At 40.9% G+C, this 16039-nt stretch overlaps 1 protein-coding gene across 1 annotated transcript in view; it reads right to left on the bottom strand.

Annotated features, from left to right (window-relative positions):
* The window catches only part of SNRNP40 (small nuclear ribonucleoprotein U5 subunit 40), a 39005-nt gene that overhangs the window by 1952 nt on the left and 21014 nt on the right, over window positions 1-16039 (bottom strand). The window contains exons 6-8 of the mRNA XM_081586061.1: window positions 7270-7390; window positions 4836-4918; window positions 3676-3737 (exon numbers count right to left, since the gene is read on the bottom strand). Coding sequence (XP_081442187.1) covers window positions 3676-3737; window positions 4836-4918; window positions 7270-7390 — 266 coding nt within the window. The remainder of the gene's footprint in view (window positions 1-3675; window positions 3738-4835; window positions 4919-7269; window positions 7391-16039) is intronic.

The following is a 16039-nucleotide window of genomic DNA, read 5'->3' as shown; positions in this document are numbered from 1 at the left end:
TGAATTCATGGGCAGAAAGAATACTGAATTCTAGCACGGGAAAGGGCCAACAGATATTGGCTTATTCTACAGAAAAGAAAACTAAGGTATAGTGACTTCTCCAAGGTTACACAGTTCATCAGCGGCTCAGTGGTAGAATTAAAATTAACATTCTTAATATATATTCCAGTACTCTCCTTTCTCTTACCACCTTCAAATGCCTTGTGTCCTCTGCCACCTCTCACTCCCTCTACCCCTGCCAAAAGAAGTTTCTTTGATCTTCAGCCTTGCTTGGGTCATTTTAAGCTGAAGGTAAAATAAATAGATATTATCTTCATATGACCATGCAAAAAAAATCTGCTGGTAAATTTAAAAGGCTGATGATCTTCAAACAGGTTATACCAATTATTCACATATTTGTTTGGTTCAATCAACACCTAAAAGGGTACTCTCATCAGTACATGACTATAAAATGCCTGGTTCTGAACATTACATTTTTAGTTTAAAATGAAGAAAAAAAAAAAAAAAAAAGAACTTCTTGAGTTCTATCCCTTCTTAACTTGTATAGCTCACAAGGTTTAGGCTCCATAGGAAGTAAATAAAAACTACATGCAAGGTGGAAGAGAGGGAACCCTGTCTGTCTACAGACTCCTTGGCTCTAATGCTCAGGTTTTCCCTAGTGTCTTTCTTGCCACACACAGTTAACTGTCCTCATTAATCTAGCTGAGGCTATGTGGCATAGTGAAAAAGTGTGTTAAGTTTTGGGTTCAAGCCTCAATTCAACTATTTAATAGCTAAGTAGCCTTGAGACATTTATTTAACTTCTCTGAGGATCTCTTTTCTTAGACAAGTGATAGAGTAATGATGGAGACGATGTTGATCTCACAGCGTGGTTGAGAGAAATAATGAAATAATATATTGAAAGTGCCCAGCACACAGAATTAATGATAGCTATTGCTATGATGAATAAATTGTTATCAAAACAGAATCACATGAAATCAATATGCTGAATAAATAACTCACAGCAGAGACTGACCAGTCATTTCATAGTCCTTGATAGGAACTCTTGAAAGGTTTCAAATCTGAACAGGAGGAGCTAGGTGAAACTGCAAGTAGGGAGGAGAAATTTGCCAAATTCAGGCCAACCTGAAAAGCAGTTTTCTGAGAAGGGTACATTATCCAGGCACATAAAAGCCAGCAGAAGCCCAGATCTCCAAGGGTTTACTTTAAGGCCTCACTTTCCATAGCTGCCAATTAGATGCTAAATTTAGAGGGGCCTTATCCTCTCCTTATTCTGGAATGGCAACATTCGGCAGGAATCAGGCTCCTTATGTAACAGAGCGCTTGTTGACTTCAGGCTAATTGGTGAGGTGGCCTGTGAAATGTGGCCAACCCTCAGCAGGTAGACAGACAGGCTTTTCCCTAGACCAGAGCTGTGCTTCCACATGCAAGGTTTAAAGGAACAGTGGGGAGGGAAAGAGGGAAGAGAGGACACTGAAAGCTAGAAAGAGCCAGTGTCAGAAACAAACTGCTCAGAACAGCTAGGTAGATAGCATTTAAAAGCTTAATCACATAGGAGAGATACATCTCTGCTGAAAATCATGTACAAATACTTAGAATGGTTCTTACTCTGGCAGAATGTAAGACAGCTGAGCTGTGGACCTGTTTTTCAAGGTCTTCTTTAGAAACCTGGCAACTGAAAAATCCTTTAGATTCCCTCTTCAAGGTAACCCGCTAAACCACCAGGACTCAAACCAGCAACGTGGCACAGTTTTACCTGGGTCCTTTCCCCCGCCATAAAATATTCAAATATTCACCCATTTTCCCCCAGCATTAAACACACCAGGAAAAAAAGTGGATTCTGGAATCTTCGGGTATATTTAGAATTGTTCACAAGTCAGGTGTGGGACAGATCAAAGTGAGGCTTCTTTATGGTTGTGCTAGAGCTCCAAGCAGGAGAAAACTCCAGAATATGCTGAAAGCCCAAGCTAGCCTGGGAAAGGCTTACTGCTTATAGGGTGATGCCTGTTTTCGTTGAGTAGCATGAAAATCTCTAAGTTGGGAGAAAGATGGGATTAAGCAGAAGAGGGCTAACAATGTTTGCCAATGGGAGCTAAACCCAGAGTCTGCCACCCGAGGGCCTTGTCATTTTCTTTTTTTTTAAATAAAATAGTCATTCTTATTTATTTGTCTGTGCCAGGTCTCGGTTGTGACACGAGGGATCTTTAGTTGTGGCATGTGGGATCCAGTTCCTCGACCAGGGATCGAACCCAGGCCTCCTGCATTGGGAGCAGAGTCTTAGCCACTGGGCCTCCAGGTATGTCCCCAGGGCCTCGTCGTTATTTACCATCCCACACTGTGGCCCAAAAGCCTGGGAACTTGAACATCCCTATTCAATATCTGCTGCTGTTGCTGCTAAGTCGCTTCAGTCATGTCCGACTCTGTGCGACCCCACAGATGGCAGACCACCAGGCTCCCCCGTCCCTGGGATTCTCCAGGCAAGAATACTGGAGTGGGTTGCCATTTCCTTCTCCAGTGCATGAAAGGGAAAAGTGAAAGTGAAGTTGCTCAGTCGTGTCCAACTCCTAGCGACCCCATGGACTGCAGCCCACCAGGCTCCTCCGTCCATGGGATTTTCCAGGCAAGAGTACTGGAGTGAGGTGCCATTGCCTTCTCCGATTCTGACTCCCTCCCAAATTAGGTCACCGTAGGCATACCAAATAAAATAGCATCTCACTGAAGAATTCTCTACCTTCTCTGTTTCTCATTCATCATTTAATTCCTCAGGCAGTTTAAACTGATTCAGCTCAGCGTTGGAAAATATCTAGCCCACATTCTGCCACACCCTCACCAAGTAATCCTGACACTTTTCCCACTGAACTCAGACCCAGCTCTGAATCATCCCCAACATAGTCAGTTATTACTAATAGCTGAGCTGATATGCAGGGCAAAATCTGACCATCCTTGAGCTAGGAATTCATTCATGCAATATTGCTTAGAATAGGTCAAGCACTGCCCTGGATTCAGAGATGAGTAAGATTCATTCCCTGATCTCTAGGAGCAAATAATTTAGTAGGGGTTGCCCCACTATGTTTGTCTTACTGTAAGATGAAATGACTGCTAATAAAGGTTAGGTGTATATAACGTGACTACAACCCAGAAAGAGAGCAATTAGTAATGCCCAATAGGTAAGGGAGAGAGGGGGCCAGGTAAGTTTATAGATACAATATAGGTAGATTACTAGGGAGATATAGGAGTTTGGATAATGGAGGAGGCAGAAGGGATGTAAGAACAGGAGTTGTTCCATGTGAATGAAGCACTGTGGTGACTGATGGTGGGGGAGGAGTATGTAATAACATAACATGTATGTGAATGAACTGAAGCATGGCAGAAGAATCTCATGAAGGGAACTGGAGCCAGATTAGGAGTCTGAATTTTATTTCACTGGCAAAGGCAATCTAACAACCAAAAAAACTGTTTACCTTCCAGGTTTAAAATGTATCCAAAGAGGGTAGAAATGATGTATTTGTCCACATGATCTTGAAACCCTTCAGACTGCACTACATACAGCTTCATCTCTGAGTACAGCTATAACTCGATGTCTGCTCTGGCTCAGTACTGGCACTTAATGTATTAAACATGAGAAGATCCCTGCATAGCCACATCATTCTTTACCTCACGGCTAGTAATCCTTACCTGTCAGCTGAGCCAGCTGCTATCTTGCTTCCATCAGGTGACCAAGAACATCTCAGAAGATTCTATAATGATGAATAGGCAGGAATCCAATGAATACAATAATGTACCAAATGTATGTACCCCTCTTTATTAGGCTATAGTATCACTAAGAGACTTTAAATTCTTAAGTACAGTTTTTTGTTCTGTTTTTTTGGGCTGTGCTACGTGGCCTGCAGAATCTCAGTTCCTTGACCAGGGAATGAACCTGTGCTCCCCTCAGTGGAACTGCGGAGTCTTAATCACGGGACTGCTAGAGAACTCCCCCTCTTGAGCAGAGTTTTAATTATTCTCTGTAACATATAATCAACAATTGTCTTACATTCTGTGGCTCAAGACAGCCTATTTTGATATATTTCAAAACATATAAAAACCAACTGAGAAGCTGCTTAATTTATAGTAAATTAACAGTGGACCTGGCTATAAAATTTTGTTCTGCCTACAAATGGGGGCTTCTGCTCATTTATCTGGATCCCCATTAAATTTTTTGTTTATCTTGAAGGAAAATAAAAATAAAATCAATTCTAACAAAAGATAAAATTTGATTTATCTTTAAATAAAATTCTTTGATTCTTAAATCAAATAAAAGATTCAGTGAAACTGAACCTTAATGGGTTCTCAAAAGGAAAACATTAGTCTATATTAACAAACTGTCTGGAGGAAAAGCTGCTTTGAAGAGTTCATCTGATAGTTTAGGAAAAATTTCAGTCTCTCAGAGCTTGGCCTGTGGTTCTTACTGAGGGAAGGGACATATCTCAGGACTCTAATAGCTGGTCACTGGGTGAGGGAGGTCATCTGGGTAGCAGCCATGGGAGTCTGAGTCCCATATGGAACACTGACCTGTGAGAGTCAAAGTTCCCAAAAAATTAAGAAGACAGAAGCATCTTGTTGAAGTGGGAAGTCCTAAATTTGAGGATTCCATCACTATCTGCCTATGTGATTGCCTTCTTGCCTATGCTGCTGTCAGTTTTATTTCTGGCAAGAGCAGTTTTAATGGACAAAAGTGTTATACTGGTATGCTGCTCCTTCTCAGTAGAACTATTGCTCTCTATATCCTTAGCATCATCTTAAATGTTTCTTTGAATCAAATGGACAGTAAAATTCCTCTGCCATGCAGCAGTCACCTTTTCAAAGTTGTGCACATTTCCTTGAAATATCTTCACACACCGCTCTTTGGGAGCAAATGGCCGGACATCCCAGACCCGCACTGCAAATTCAAACAAACGAAACAAAACAGTTATTAGACAGCGGCCTCCTGAGAACCCAGCTGAAATCAGTATCATGTCAATGACAGATGCTATTTCCTGGGTGGAGAAAGACCAACATGGTACAATGCTACTTGATAAGCCTTTTTTCTTTTTCTAATGGGAATGAAATGCATCCAAGTTCCATTAACAGGGACTAAGGACACAGAGGAAAACTGAGAAGGTAGGAAAGGAAAATGTCAAACACACTGCTGGGGATTTGCAACAGAAAGTAGTTGAGTGTGATACTGATTTCAACAAAACATTTTGCAAATGATTACTCTGCCAATCCTGAGTCACATCTAGCAAAGTTTCAACATGACAATCTAACCACCACTGACTACTGTGACAATCAATCTATAAAAATCAAACTCAGGACTACGCTTTTCCAATTATGCTCACAGGAAAATCTGACAGTTTAATTGTAAACAAGGCCAATATAGAAAAAGTGAACTTTGAATCCAATTCTAGCTCTGCTATATATATATATATATGGGGAAAATATAAGGAAAATAGTGAGATTCTCTGTGCTTTGGGTGCCTTTGTAAAATGAGAATGCCACTTGCTCTTTTTTTAAAAAACAGGAATATCTTAAAGGTCATATAATATGATAAATGAAAGGGCTTTAAGATTGTCGGTGATAAATAATAAACAAAAAGAATTTGTAATTTTTATTATATACCTATAATGAGAAATTTTTATTTTCATTTTAATAACCATTTAGGGAATCTCACCTTTCCTTACAGTGACTTCCCTGGTGGCCCAGACTGCCTACAATGCAGGAGACCCAGGTTTGATCCCTGGGTTGGGAAGATCCCCTGGAGAAGGAAATGGCAACCCACTCCAGTATTCTTGCCTGGAAAATCCCATGGACGGAGCAGCCTGGTAGGCTACAGTCCATCGGGTCACAAAGAGTCGGACACGACTGAGCGACTTCACTTTCTTTACCTTTCCTTATAACAAACAATGCTAGAATTAAGACAATCGAAAATCTACTGAAATAGGATATAAATACTCACAGTAAGCAGTGGCCACAGCCATTGTTAACTAAAGCTAAATGTACAGTGAAATTTGAGTGATGTCATTTTACTTGAGTATGGGAAAAAAGCCAACAATCCTTGAAGTCAACAGGCATAAAAAGGGAAACTACATATGAAAGTTTGCTATTCAGCTGAGAATATAGCCAGAAGGCAAGGCTGTTCATTCATTCAGCAAGTATTTATTGAGCACCCTTTGAGTGCTGGGCTTCCCTGATAGCTCAGTGGAAAAAAATCTGCCTGCAAAGCAGGAGATCCTGGTTTGATTCCTGGGTTGGGAAGATCCCCTGGAGAAGGGATAGGCTACCCACTCCAGTATTCTTGGGCTTCCCTTGTGGCTCAGCTGGTAAAGAATCTGCCTGCAATGTGGGAGACCTGGGTTCAGTCCCTGGGTTGGGAAGATTCCCTGGACAAGGGAAAGGCTACCTACTCCACCATTCTGGCCTAGAGAATTCCATGGACTGTACAGTCCATGGGGTCGCAGAGTCGGACACCACCGAGTGACTTTCACTTCACTTTGAGTGTTAGGCAGTTTTTGTGACAAAATGTTAGTGAAAACATTTTAGTATACCAGAGGGGCATTTCCAAAAAATATATAATCCAAGATGTCATCTTCCTTTTCTGCTATGGAAAACACATCCTCCCACCCAATAATTCAAAAACAAGTGAAGAAAGGACAAGTGTGTTAGTGTAAATCCAGAATATTGAGGTGTTTTAATGAGGACCTCTTGTCACATCAATGCTTTTGGAGTAGGGAGGGAAGACAGACTGGCAGAAAGAGTACAACTGAGATATCAATAGGTTTGCTGATCATCTGAGCTTGGTACTCTCTGAAAATGCTAGAGAACTGCCTTGGATGGATCTTCAGACTCTCATCTTTCTCAATAAACTAATCCCTACAAGTTTTTTTGTGCCATGCTTGAATCCACAGCCTTGGATTCACAGCGTAACAGACTGAAATGGGCTTGAAAAGTAAAATCTAATTCTCTTACATTATCAGTATAGAAACTGATGCCCAGAAAGAACAAATGCTACGTGTAAAGATGCTCAGGGATTAGATGGAAGATTTGGGACTATCATCCTGGCTTCTTGACCATCTCTTCTAAAGCTTTTTCTATTATAACCTGTTTTCCTAATTGCCCTGGTGGACACCTGCAAGCCATCCTGGGCTCTTTCCTTGGACTCTCTTTTACCCCAGCACATATTTCCAGCACCTAATGCCCATTTATTTAGGGCCTACAGTGACTGACATGGAGAGCTTTCTTTTCCAAAGTTACCTGTATTGTCCATTGCATTGGACAAGAGGTAAGAGCCTTCAGAACTTAAACTCAGGCCAGTCACTGAATCTGCATGACCTCTCATTGTGTAGGTCAGCTTATTTTGGCGCAGGTCCCAGACCTACAAAACAAAACAAGGTGACACTCCCAGAAATCAAACAGTGAATAGCAAAGAAACAGAGTTATTAAAGAGTCAACTGCCTGGAAAATTTGTATCCCTTCTTAATTTGCCTCTAGGCCAAGCATTACTTTATCACAAAATATAGAATTTCTATCAAAGAAGGAAAAACTCTTGTCTTTCTAAAACAGTTAAAGTTACTAAGTTTGGCTAGAAAAATATAAACTAATCGACGTCAAATATTAAGTTTAACAAAAAATAAGAGGATTTAAAGAGGTTATTTTCAATTCATAACAAAATGTATTACGAATTAAAAAAAACAAAGTAGCTTTTAAAACACAAGCTATATGGAGAAGGAAATGGCAAACCACTCCAGTATTCTTGCCTGGAGAATCCCATGGACAGAGGAGCCTGGTAGGCTACGGTCCACAGGGTCGCAAAGAGTCGGACACGACTGAGCGACTTCCCTTTCCCTTTTCCTTGAATTGTATGTACCTATCAATAAATGCCAATTAAAAAAAAAAAAAAAAAACAAGCTATGATTCTTTGCAACTAGAAATAAACTATTTCAAACAACTATATAAAAACAGTTAAATAACTCCATTTGAAAAAGGCGTTTTGATTGCATGTAAAATGTACGTAACAGTAATATGCAAAAACAGAGGTTTAAAAATGTTCATTTAATGTCATAATACATACACACACATACATACAATGGAAAAGCATATTTATTAAAAGAAAAATAAATTGTAAGTTCACGGTTTTCTGGTTAGGAAAGGTAAGAGAAAGAGTTCAACTGAAAATAACCTAATGTCAAACAGAAAAAAATAAACAGTTTATTAAGTTATGGCTCATACACACACTGTAACACTACGAGCTCTCATGCTAGAGTTTGAAGAGCAGAGTGGAATCAGTGAGGATTTAGGGCCAGACTGAACCAGTCACTGCAACTTAAAGAGTTATGTATTATATTATTGGGCCACTAACCCTTCTGAGCCTGTTTCTGGTCTGTAAGATGGGGATAACATTTACTTCTTAGGGCTTTTGTGAAGATTACAGACAGAATGCCTGGTACACAACAGGCCCTCTAATTGGTTGCTATTATTAAGCAAATCCTAAAAACACTCTGAAGATCGAATGTAAAAATGTTTATAAATAAACTATTATTAAGCAAATAAGGAAAATATAAAAGTTATTTATAATTACATAAAAGAAATACATTAAAGGCAATAGAAATGGTCTGGAATGTCATATGGAAAAAGAACAGCAATTCTGTTAAGGTCACTGTTATTATACAAAATTTCATCCAAATTTGATTTAATATTGCCACATAGTTTCTCTAACTTAAACAAATTTTCCGCTGTCCCTTTAAGCAAGGCACGTTCCTCATCTAGAAATGAGTTTGTCAAAGCAATACATACGGCAGACAACTCCACTTTCCCCATCAATAACTCATTCATGTGTGGAACCCAACACACTTCATACACAATCATTTTTGTGTCAGGATATTTGCTGCCTCAATAATCAGGAAAGCTTGAAGTGGCTGACATTTTTGTTCAAGCCATTGTTCCTTCTCTTCAGAGAAGGCATTGTTGAAACCTTTAGCTCTTTAGGAGAATGAAATTCATCATCCTTCACAGCACTTGGGAGCTATTTCCAGACTTTCCACTTTGGGGCCTGCACACATTGTTTTGTATACCCAAAATGTATCTGGGATTTGCCAGAGGAAGAGTGAGTAGGGCAGTAATTTAAGCAAAATATTTTGCAGATGTCCCAATCAGCTGTTCAGTGATTGTGGCAGGCACTGTTGGAGATAAAAGAAATGTTGTTCCTGTTCTCAAGGAGCTAAACAAGTGATGAGAGGCCTGAACAAGGGGCAATAGCCAAGAGGGCAGAAGGATTAATGTTGGCACGGTACATGGATGGGAGTGAGAAAGGGAAGGTTTCACAAAGAATAAAGCACTTGAGCCGGGCATGAAAAAAGAATTTACTGATTTATTGCCATGCCGCGCAGTTTGTAGAATCTTAGTTCCCCAATCAGGGACTGAACCCAGGTCCTTGGCAGTAAGAGCACGGAATCCTTACCAGTGGACTGCCAGGGAATTCCCAAGAAGTACTTCTTTATTTAGACAAAGTAGAAGGTTATTCCCAGGCAAAGATGATGCATGAAAGCAGAGGGACATGAAAAAATTGCTGGGTTGTAGGGAAATAGGCAGAGAGGAAGCAGACAATGCCTGAATGATGGGCAGGCAAAGGGCAGCTCACGGAAGGTTTTGAATGACTGGCTTGGATTTTACCTCCCTCACTGGGGAGCCACAGAAGGGTCGAGTAGTAGAATGAGTTGGTCAGATTCTAGAAAGAGCCTTCTGGCCCAAATAATTGGAAAGGATGAGAACAGAAATGAGACTACATTAAAAAAAAAAAAAAATCACCAACTGACCTCCCATTCTGACTAGAGCTCAAGATTATAAGAAATGCCAACCAGATCTTCAAGACACCAAGCAGAAGCACATTTTCTTCTTTTATTCATTTTCCTCTGACTCCACAATCCTATACCTGGAAGAAAATCTCACGAGCCCAACAGGAACTATGTATTTGTTCACAAATATAATCAGAATTTGCTCACTCCAGATTTTAAGAGGGGCTTCCATTCCCTATTTGTTCCTCCTTTCCCAGAACAGGCAGTGCTCTCTGAGAGACTGAGAAGCAAACAGAAACCAGGCTCTTCAGGAGTACTTCCTAACGTAGTAAGGCAGTGTAGGGATTTGTCAAGCACGCTCAAGACTGGTAAGCCCCTGACTGCTTAAAGGATACTTGTTAATTGAGCAGAAGCAATATGATAAGAATTGTAAGACTACTGGCCCTCTGGAGAGTCCTGGCTCTACCACAGACTATTTGATCTTGGCCAAATCACTTAACCTTTCAGGGCTTTGCTTTAGTAACCTGTACAATAAGGAGAGATGATGAGATGTCTAAAGTCCCTTTCAGGTTTGACATTTTCTGAGTCTATTTCTGATGGAAAAGGAGCCTCCCTTTTGCATTTTTAAAAGAAACTTATGAGGGCCTGAGAACCATTAAGAGTCTTTCTGGGTCCAAGAACAGTTACTCATCCCTAAGCATGTCAGAACAGGATGCTGTTAAATAGGGAGAAGACTGAAATTCTATGGATGGTTTCACATTTCTCTAGCATACCCCTTAGTTATACAGGAGCAAAATGAAATAACTGAAGCAACCTAATTTCAAATACCATCTTTATTAACTGCTATCATCAAAAAACAATCTGGCAACTGTATCCAAGACATGAAAGAACCTTATATTTGTTAACACACTGATTTTCATCTAGAAATCTATTCTAAGGAAGTAATTAAATATGGAAAGCTTCACATGCAGATATATTGGATATATTGCATACAGCAGCATAATTTGTGATAGTGATACATATGAAACAGCCTAAATGTCCAGCATAAGATTGCCACTTACTAAACTATAGAATATTTTAATAATAAGTAAAAGTAAAATAATGATGACGGCAGCCAACATGTATTGAACACTTACTATGTAACTGCTATAGTGTTAGGAATATTATATTTTTTTACTCGTTTAATCCATGTAACAACTATATGAGATAGGGTGATTATTCCCATTTAAAGAAAAGGAAACTCAGAGATATATACATATATCAAGTCATTATGCTGTACATCTAAAACAATGTTATACGTCAATTATATCTCAATAAAACTAGAGAAAAAAAGAAACAGAAAAATGATCCAAATTACAATGCTAAGAAGAAAATAAGAGTAATATAATGGACAGCAATGAGGAGGGCCTACTTTCATCTCAGAAATCCTTTCTAAAGATATGTCTGAGCTGGGTTTCCCTGTTGGTTCAGTGTTAAAGAATGTACCTGCCAATGCAGGGGACGTGGGTGTGATCCCTGATCTGGGAAGATACCACATGCTGTGGAGCAACTAAGCCCGTGCATCCTGACTACTGAAGCCCGACAGCCCTAGAATCCACACTCTGCAATAAGAGAGTAGCTCCCATTTGCCACAACTAGAGAAAAGCCTGTGCAGCAACAAAGATCCAGGACAGCCAAAAATACTAAATAAATCACCTGCCCATGCAGGGGACACGGGTTGGATCCCCAGTCCAGGAAGATTCCATATACCATGGAGAAACTGTGGGCCGAACACCTGAAGCCCATGAGCTCCAGAGCCTGTGCTCCACAACGAGAGAAGCCACCGCAATGAGAAACCTTGGCACCACAACAAAAAGTAGCCCTGTTCGCCACAGTCAGAGAAAACCCGAGTGCAGCAACAAAGACCCAGGGCAGTCGGAAAAAAATAAAAAAGATATGTCCGAGCTCATATTTAAAGACAACACTAAGCCAGTCAACAGCAATATCCAATGTTGGGGATTCCAGACAAAGGACTAGCCATATATATGTGTGTATGTATATATATCCCATATGTGTGGAATCTAAACTATGCCACAAATAACCATATTTACAAAACAGACTCACAGACACAGAAAACAAACTCATGGTTACCAAAGAAGAAAGGGAGTGGGGGAGGTATAAATTAGGCATTTGGGATTAGCAGATATAAACTACTGGTAGCTCAGCTGGTCGGAGAAAGCAATGGCACCCCACTCCAGTACTCTTGCCTGGAAAATCCCATGGACGGAGGAGCCTGGTAGGCTACAGTCCATGGGGTGGCTAAGAGTTGGACACGACTGAGCGACTTCACTTTCACTTTTCCCATTCATGCACTGGAGAAGCAAATGGCAACCCACTCTAGTATTCTTGCCTGGAGAATCCCAGGGATGGTGGAGCCTGGAGGGCTGCCATCTATGGGGTTACACAGAGTCAGACACGACTGAAGCGACTTGGCGGCAGCAGCAGCAGCAGCAGCAGCTCAGCTGGTAAAGAATCCGCCTTTAATGCAGGAGACCCTGATCCAATTCTTGGGTCGGGAAGATTCCCAGGAGAAGGGATAGGCTATCAACTTCAGTATTCTTGGGCTTTCCTGGTGGCTCAGTTGGTAAAGAATCCACTTGCAATGCGGGAGACCTGGGTTTGAACCCTGGGTTGAGAAGATCCCCTGGAGGAGGGCATGGCAACCCACAGGCTTCCCTAGTGGTTCAGATGGTAAAGAATCTGCAATGTGGGAGACTCGGGTTCAATCCTAAGTCAGAAAGATCCCCTGGAGAAGGAAATGGCAGCCCATTTCAATATTCCTGCCTAGAGAACTCCATGGACAGAGGAGCCTGGTGGGCTACAGTCCATGGGGTTGCAATAAGTTGGACATGACAGTGACTAACACACACATTATATAGAAAACTGATAAACAATGAGGTCTTACTGTATAGCACAGAGGACTATATTCAGTATCTTGTAATAACATAATGGGAAAGAATATGAGAAAGAATATACATGTATAACTGAACACTATTGTACACCAGAAACTAGTACAACATTGTAAATCAGCTAAAAAAAAAAAGAGCCTACAAGGCTATGATGAAGAGTCATTAAGTGCTGCACTCATAGGACTCTATTTAATAATTTCTCATATTTGAGATAAATTTGGGTTTTAGAACAAAATTGATATATATCAACAAAGACTGAGATTAGCTATGTGAGGAAAAAACTGATTCAAGAGAAGATATAACATATATGTATCTGAGAAGACATGGAAAACCTTCAAAACCTAAAAAGAAACTCAGTCCCTTCAGAACTATAGTACAACTGAATATATTTGTTTACGAAAGTTAAAAGTGCTAGTCACTCAGTTGTGTTCGACTCTTTGCGACCCAATGGAGCCTAGCCCGCCAGGCTCCTCTGTCCATGGAATTCTCCAGGCAAGAATACTGGAGTGGGTAGCCATTCCCTTCTCCAGGGGACCTTCTTGACCCAGGGACTGAACCCAGATCTTCTGCACTGCAGCAGATTCTTTACTGTTTGAGCCACCAGGGAAGTATACTTGTTTATAAAAGGTCCCAAAACAGTTTAGACAAAGAGCCCAGAATAAGCCACACTATTTGTGGTAAGAAGGACTTACTAGCACAAGATTATTATTCTTAGGTTAGTCTATCCCCACAGTTGATATGAAAAGATCAAATTCTCAGTCATTCTCAGATGGTCATATGTTGTATGATTCTATTCATATGATATTCTGGAATAGAAACTATAGGACAAGGAAGAGATCAATGGTTTGTAGGGATTAGGAATGGGTAGAGGGTTTGATGCAGACGAGTACTATAAAGTTTTTTGGGGTGATGGAAATTTTTCTGTCCTGTCTGTGGTAGTTACATTAATTTGCATAAGCATTAAAATCCATATAACTGTATACTAAAAAAAAGGTTAATTTCATATGTGTGCCCAGTTGCTCAGTTGTGTCCAACCCTTTGCAACTCCATGGACTGTAGCCTGCCAGGCTCCTCTGTCCATGGAATTTCCCAGGCAAGAATACTGGAGCGGGTTGTCATTTCCTACTCGAGATCTTCCCGACCCAGGGATCAAACCCGTGTCTCTTGAGTCTGCTGCACTGGCAGGAGGGTTCTTTACCACTGTGCCACCTGGGAAGCCCAGAAGAAAGGCTGCCCTGACTGGGAATTGAACCCCGGCTACAGCAATGAGTGCACGGAATCCTAACCACTAGACTACTGGGGAGCATCTAATTTCACAGTATGTAAATTTTTATAATTATAACTTAAAAGTATGAAAATTACCATAGCTAGATGACACTAATCCACTTCCATGTGTATTAGAAGCTGCCTAGTGATTCTAATAATAGTGGGTTCCCAAACTTCACTCAGGGAAATAATGCATTTGCTATTAAGGTGATCTAATTAAGTACCCACGTTCTGACTGTAGTAGTCTCCAAAGAGTTACAGGGTGGAAAAGGGACATGAAGTGGAATTTTGGAAATGGTGAATTTTTAAGTACTCTAAATGGGGATGTTGAGTAGCTGGCTGTATATATGGGTCTGGAGCTGAAGATCTGGGTTGAGAACATCGAGTTATCTGCACAGAAATGACAATTAGAGTCACAGAATTAGATGGGAATTGTCCTGGGAAAGGCATATAATAAGAGCACTGAGGAAAGAACCTTGGGGAATAATGACATTTAAAGAATGCATAGACAGAATAGCTTGCAGAGGTATCTGATGGCTACGCCTGATGGAAAGGGTAGGAAAGTATATTGTCAGAGCAAGTTTAAAAAAAAAACAACGACTAAAAGGATCTACTAGATTTAGTAACAGGGAGATCATTTGTGACCTTGAAGAGAACAGTATCAATAAAACAATGGAGGCAAAAGCCAGACTGATGAGCAGTGGTCAGGAGACATGGAATCAAGAAATGAAAGGGAGATAAGGCATTAAAGACAGTGAGTGTAGAAAATATTCAGGGGATTTCTCACAGGTAATAAGAGCAGGACTCTGGGCCCAAACTTTGGGTTTTGAATCATTGGTAAAAATGGCACTGTGTGTGTGCTCAGTTGCTCAGTCCTATCCGACTCTTTGCAACCCTGGGAAGCCCATTAACAGCACTTATTTCATAGGACTGTTGTGAGGCTTAAAATAATTAATAATGTAAAGCTCTAAGAACAACAGGTGGCACAGTGGTAAGCAATTCACCTGCTGATGTAGGAGATGCAAGACATGCGGGTTTGATCTCTACATCGGGAAGATCCCCTGGAGTAGGAAATGGCAACCCACTCCAGTATTCTTGCCTGGAAAATTCCAAGGACGAGGAGCCCGGCAGGCTATATAGTCCATGGGTTTGCAAAACAGTTGGACACGACTTACAGACAAACACGCACAGCATGCATTGAGAACAATGCCTGACACACTTAAGTGTTAGAGGATGATGATAACACTATTACGATCATAACCACTATCACCATCTTTAAAGAAGTTTGGCTGTAAAGGGGAAGACTGACGGCAATAACAAGACAATGTGGAACTGAAGGAAGACTCTTTCCCCTACCAAGAGAAGACCTGAGCATGACGAAATGCTAATAAGAAGCAATACAGTTGGTTAAAAGGATACGATTTGGGAAAACTGACAGCATGAGGTCCCAGAGACAGGAAAGAAAGGTTGAAATCTTTCCATTTAAGGGACTCCCTGTAGATAAAAGTACATTCCATCCATAGTAACAGCAAAGGAGGCAAGGAGAGATGGGAATACAGTACAATTTCTCCGCAGAGACAACATAAGAAGCTGAGTATTTACCCAGTAATTACTACTCTCATGATAAAGCATAAGGTAAGTCAAAGTCTTTGAATTACCTAAGGAAGCCAACAAGTAAAAGCAGAGACAAACTGAGTAGCCTCCCCCTACCCCCACACATTTCATATTTACTGGCACTTGCTATGTCCAGAAATTCTGCTAGGTGCCTAATGCATTTGGCTCATTTAATGCCCATGACAACTCTATGAGATCAGTTCAGTTCAGTTCACTCAGTCATATCCGACTCTTTGCGACCCCATGAATCGCAGCACGCCAGGCCTCCCTGTCCATCACCAACTCCCGGAGTCTACCCAAATCCATGTCCATCGAGTCGGTGATGCCATCCAACCATCTCATCCTGTCGTCCCCTTCTCCTCCTGCCCCCAATCCTTCCCAGCATTAGGGTCTTTTCCAATGAGT

The sequence above is a fragment of the Giraffa tippelskirchi genome, chromosome 3 (assembly GCF_054371585.1).
Source record: "Giraffa tippelskirchi isolate mGirTip1 chromosome 3, T2T-mGirTip1v1.2.pri, whole genome shotgun sequence".
Classification (NCBI taxonomy): domain Eukaryota; kingdom Metazoa; phylum Chordata; class Mammalia; order Artiodactyla; family Giraffidae; genus Giraffa; species Giraffa tippelskirchi.
Note: the sequence above shows the minus strand (reverse complement) of the source record. Positions and strands in the feature narration are given on the sequence as shown.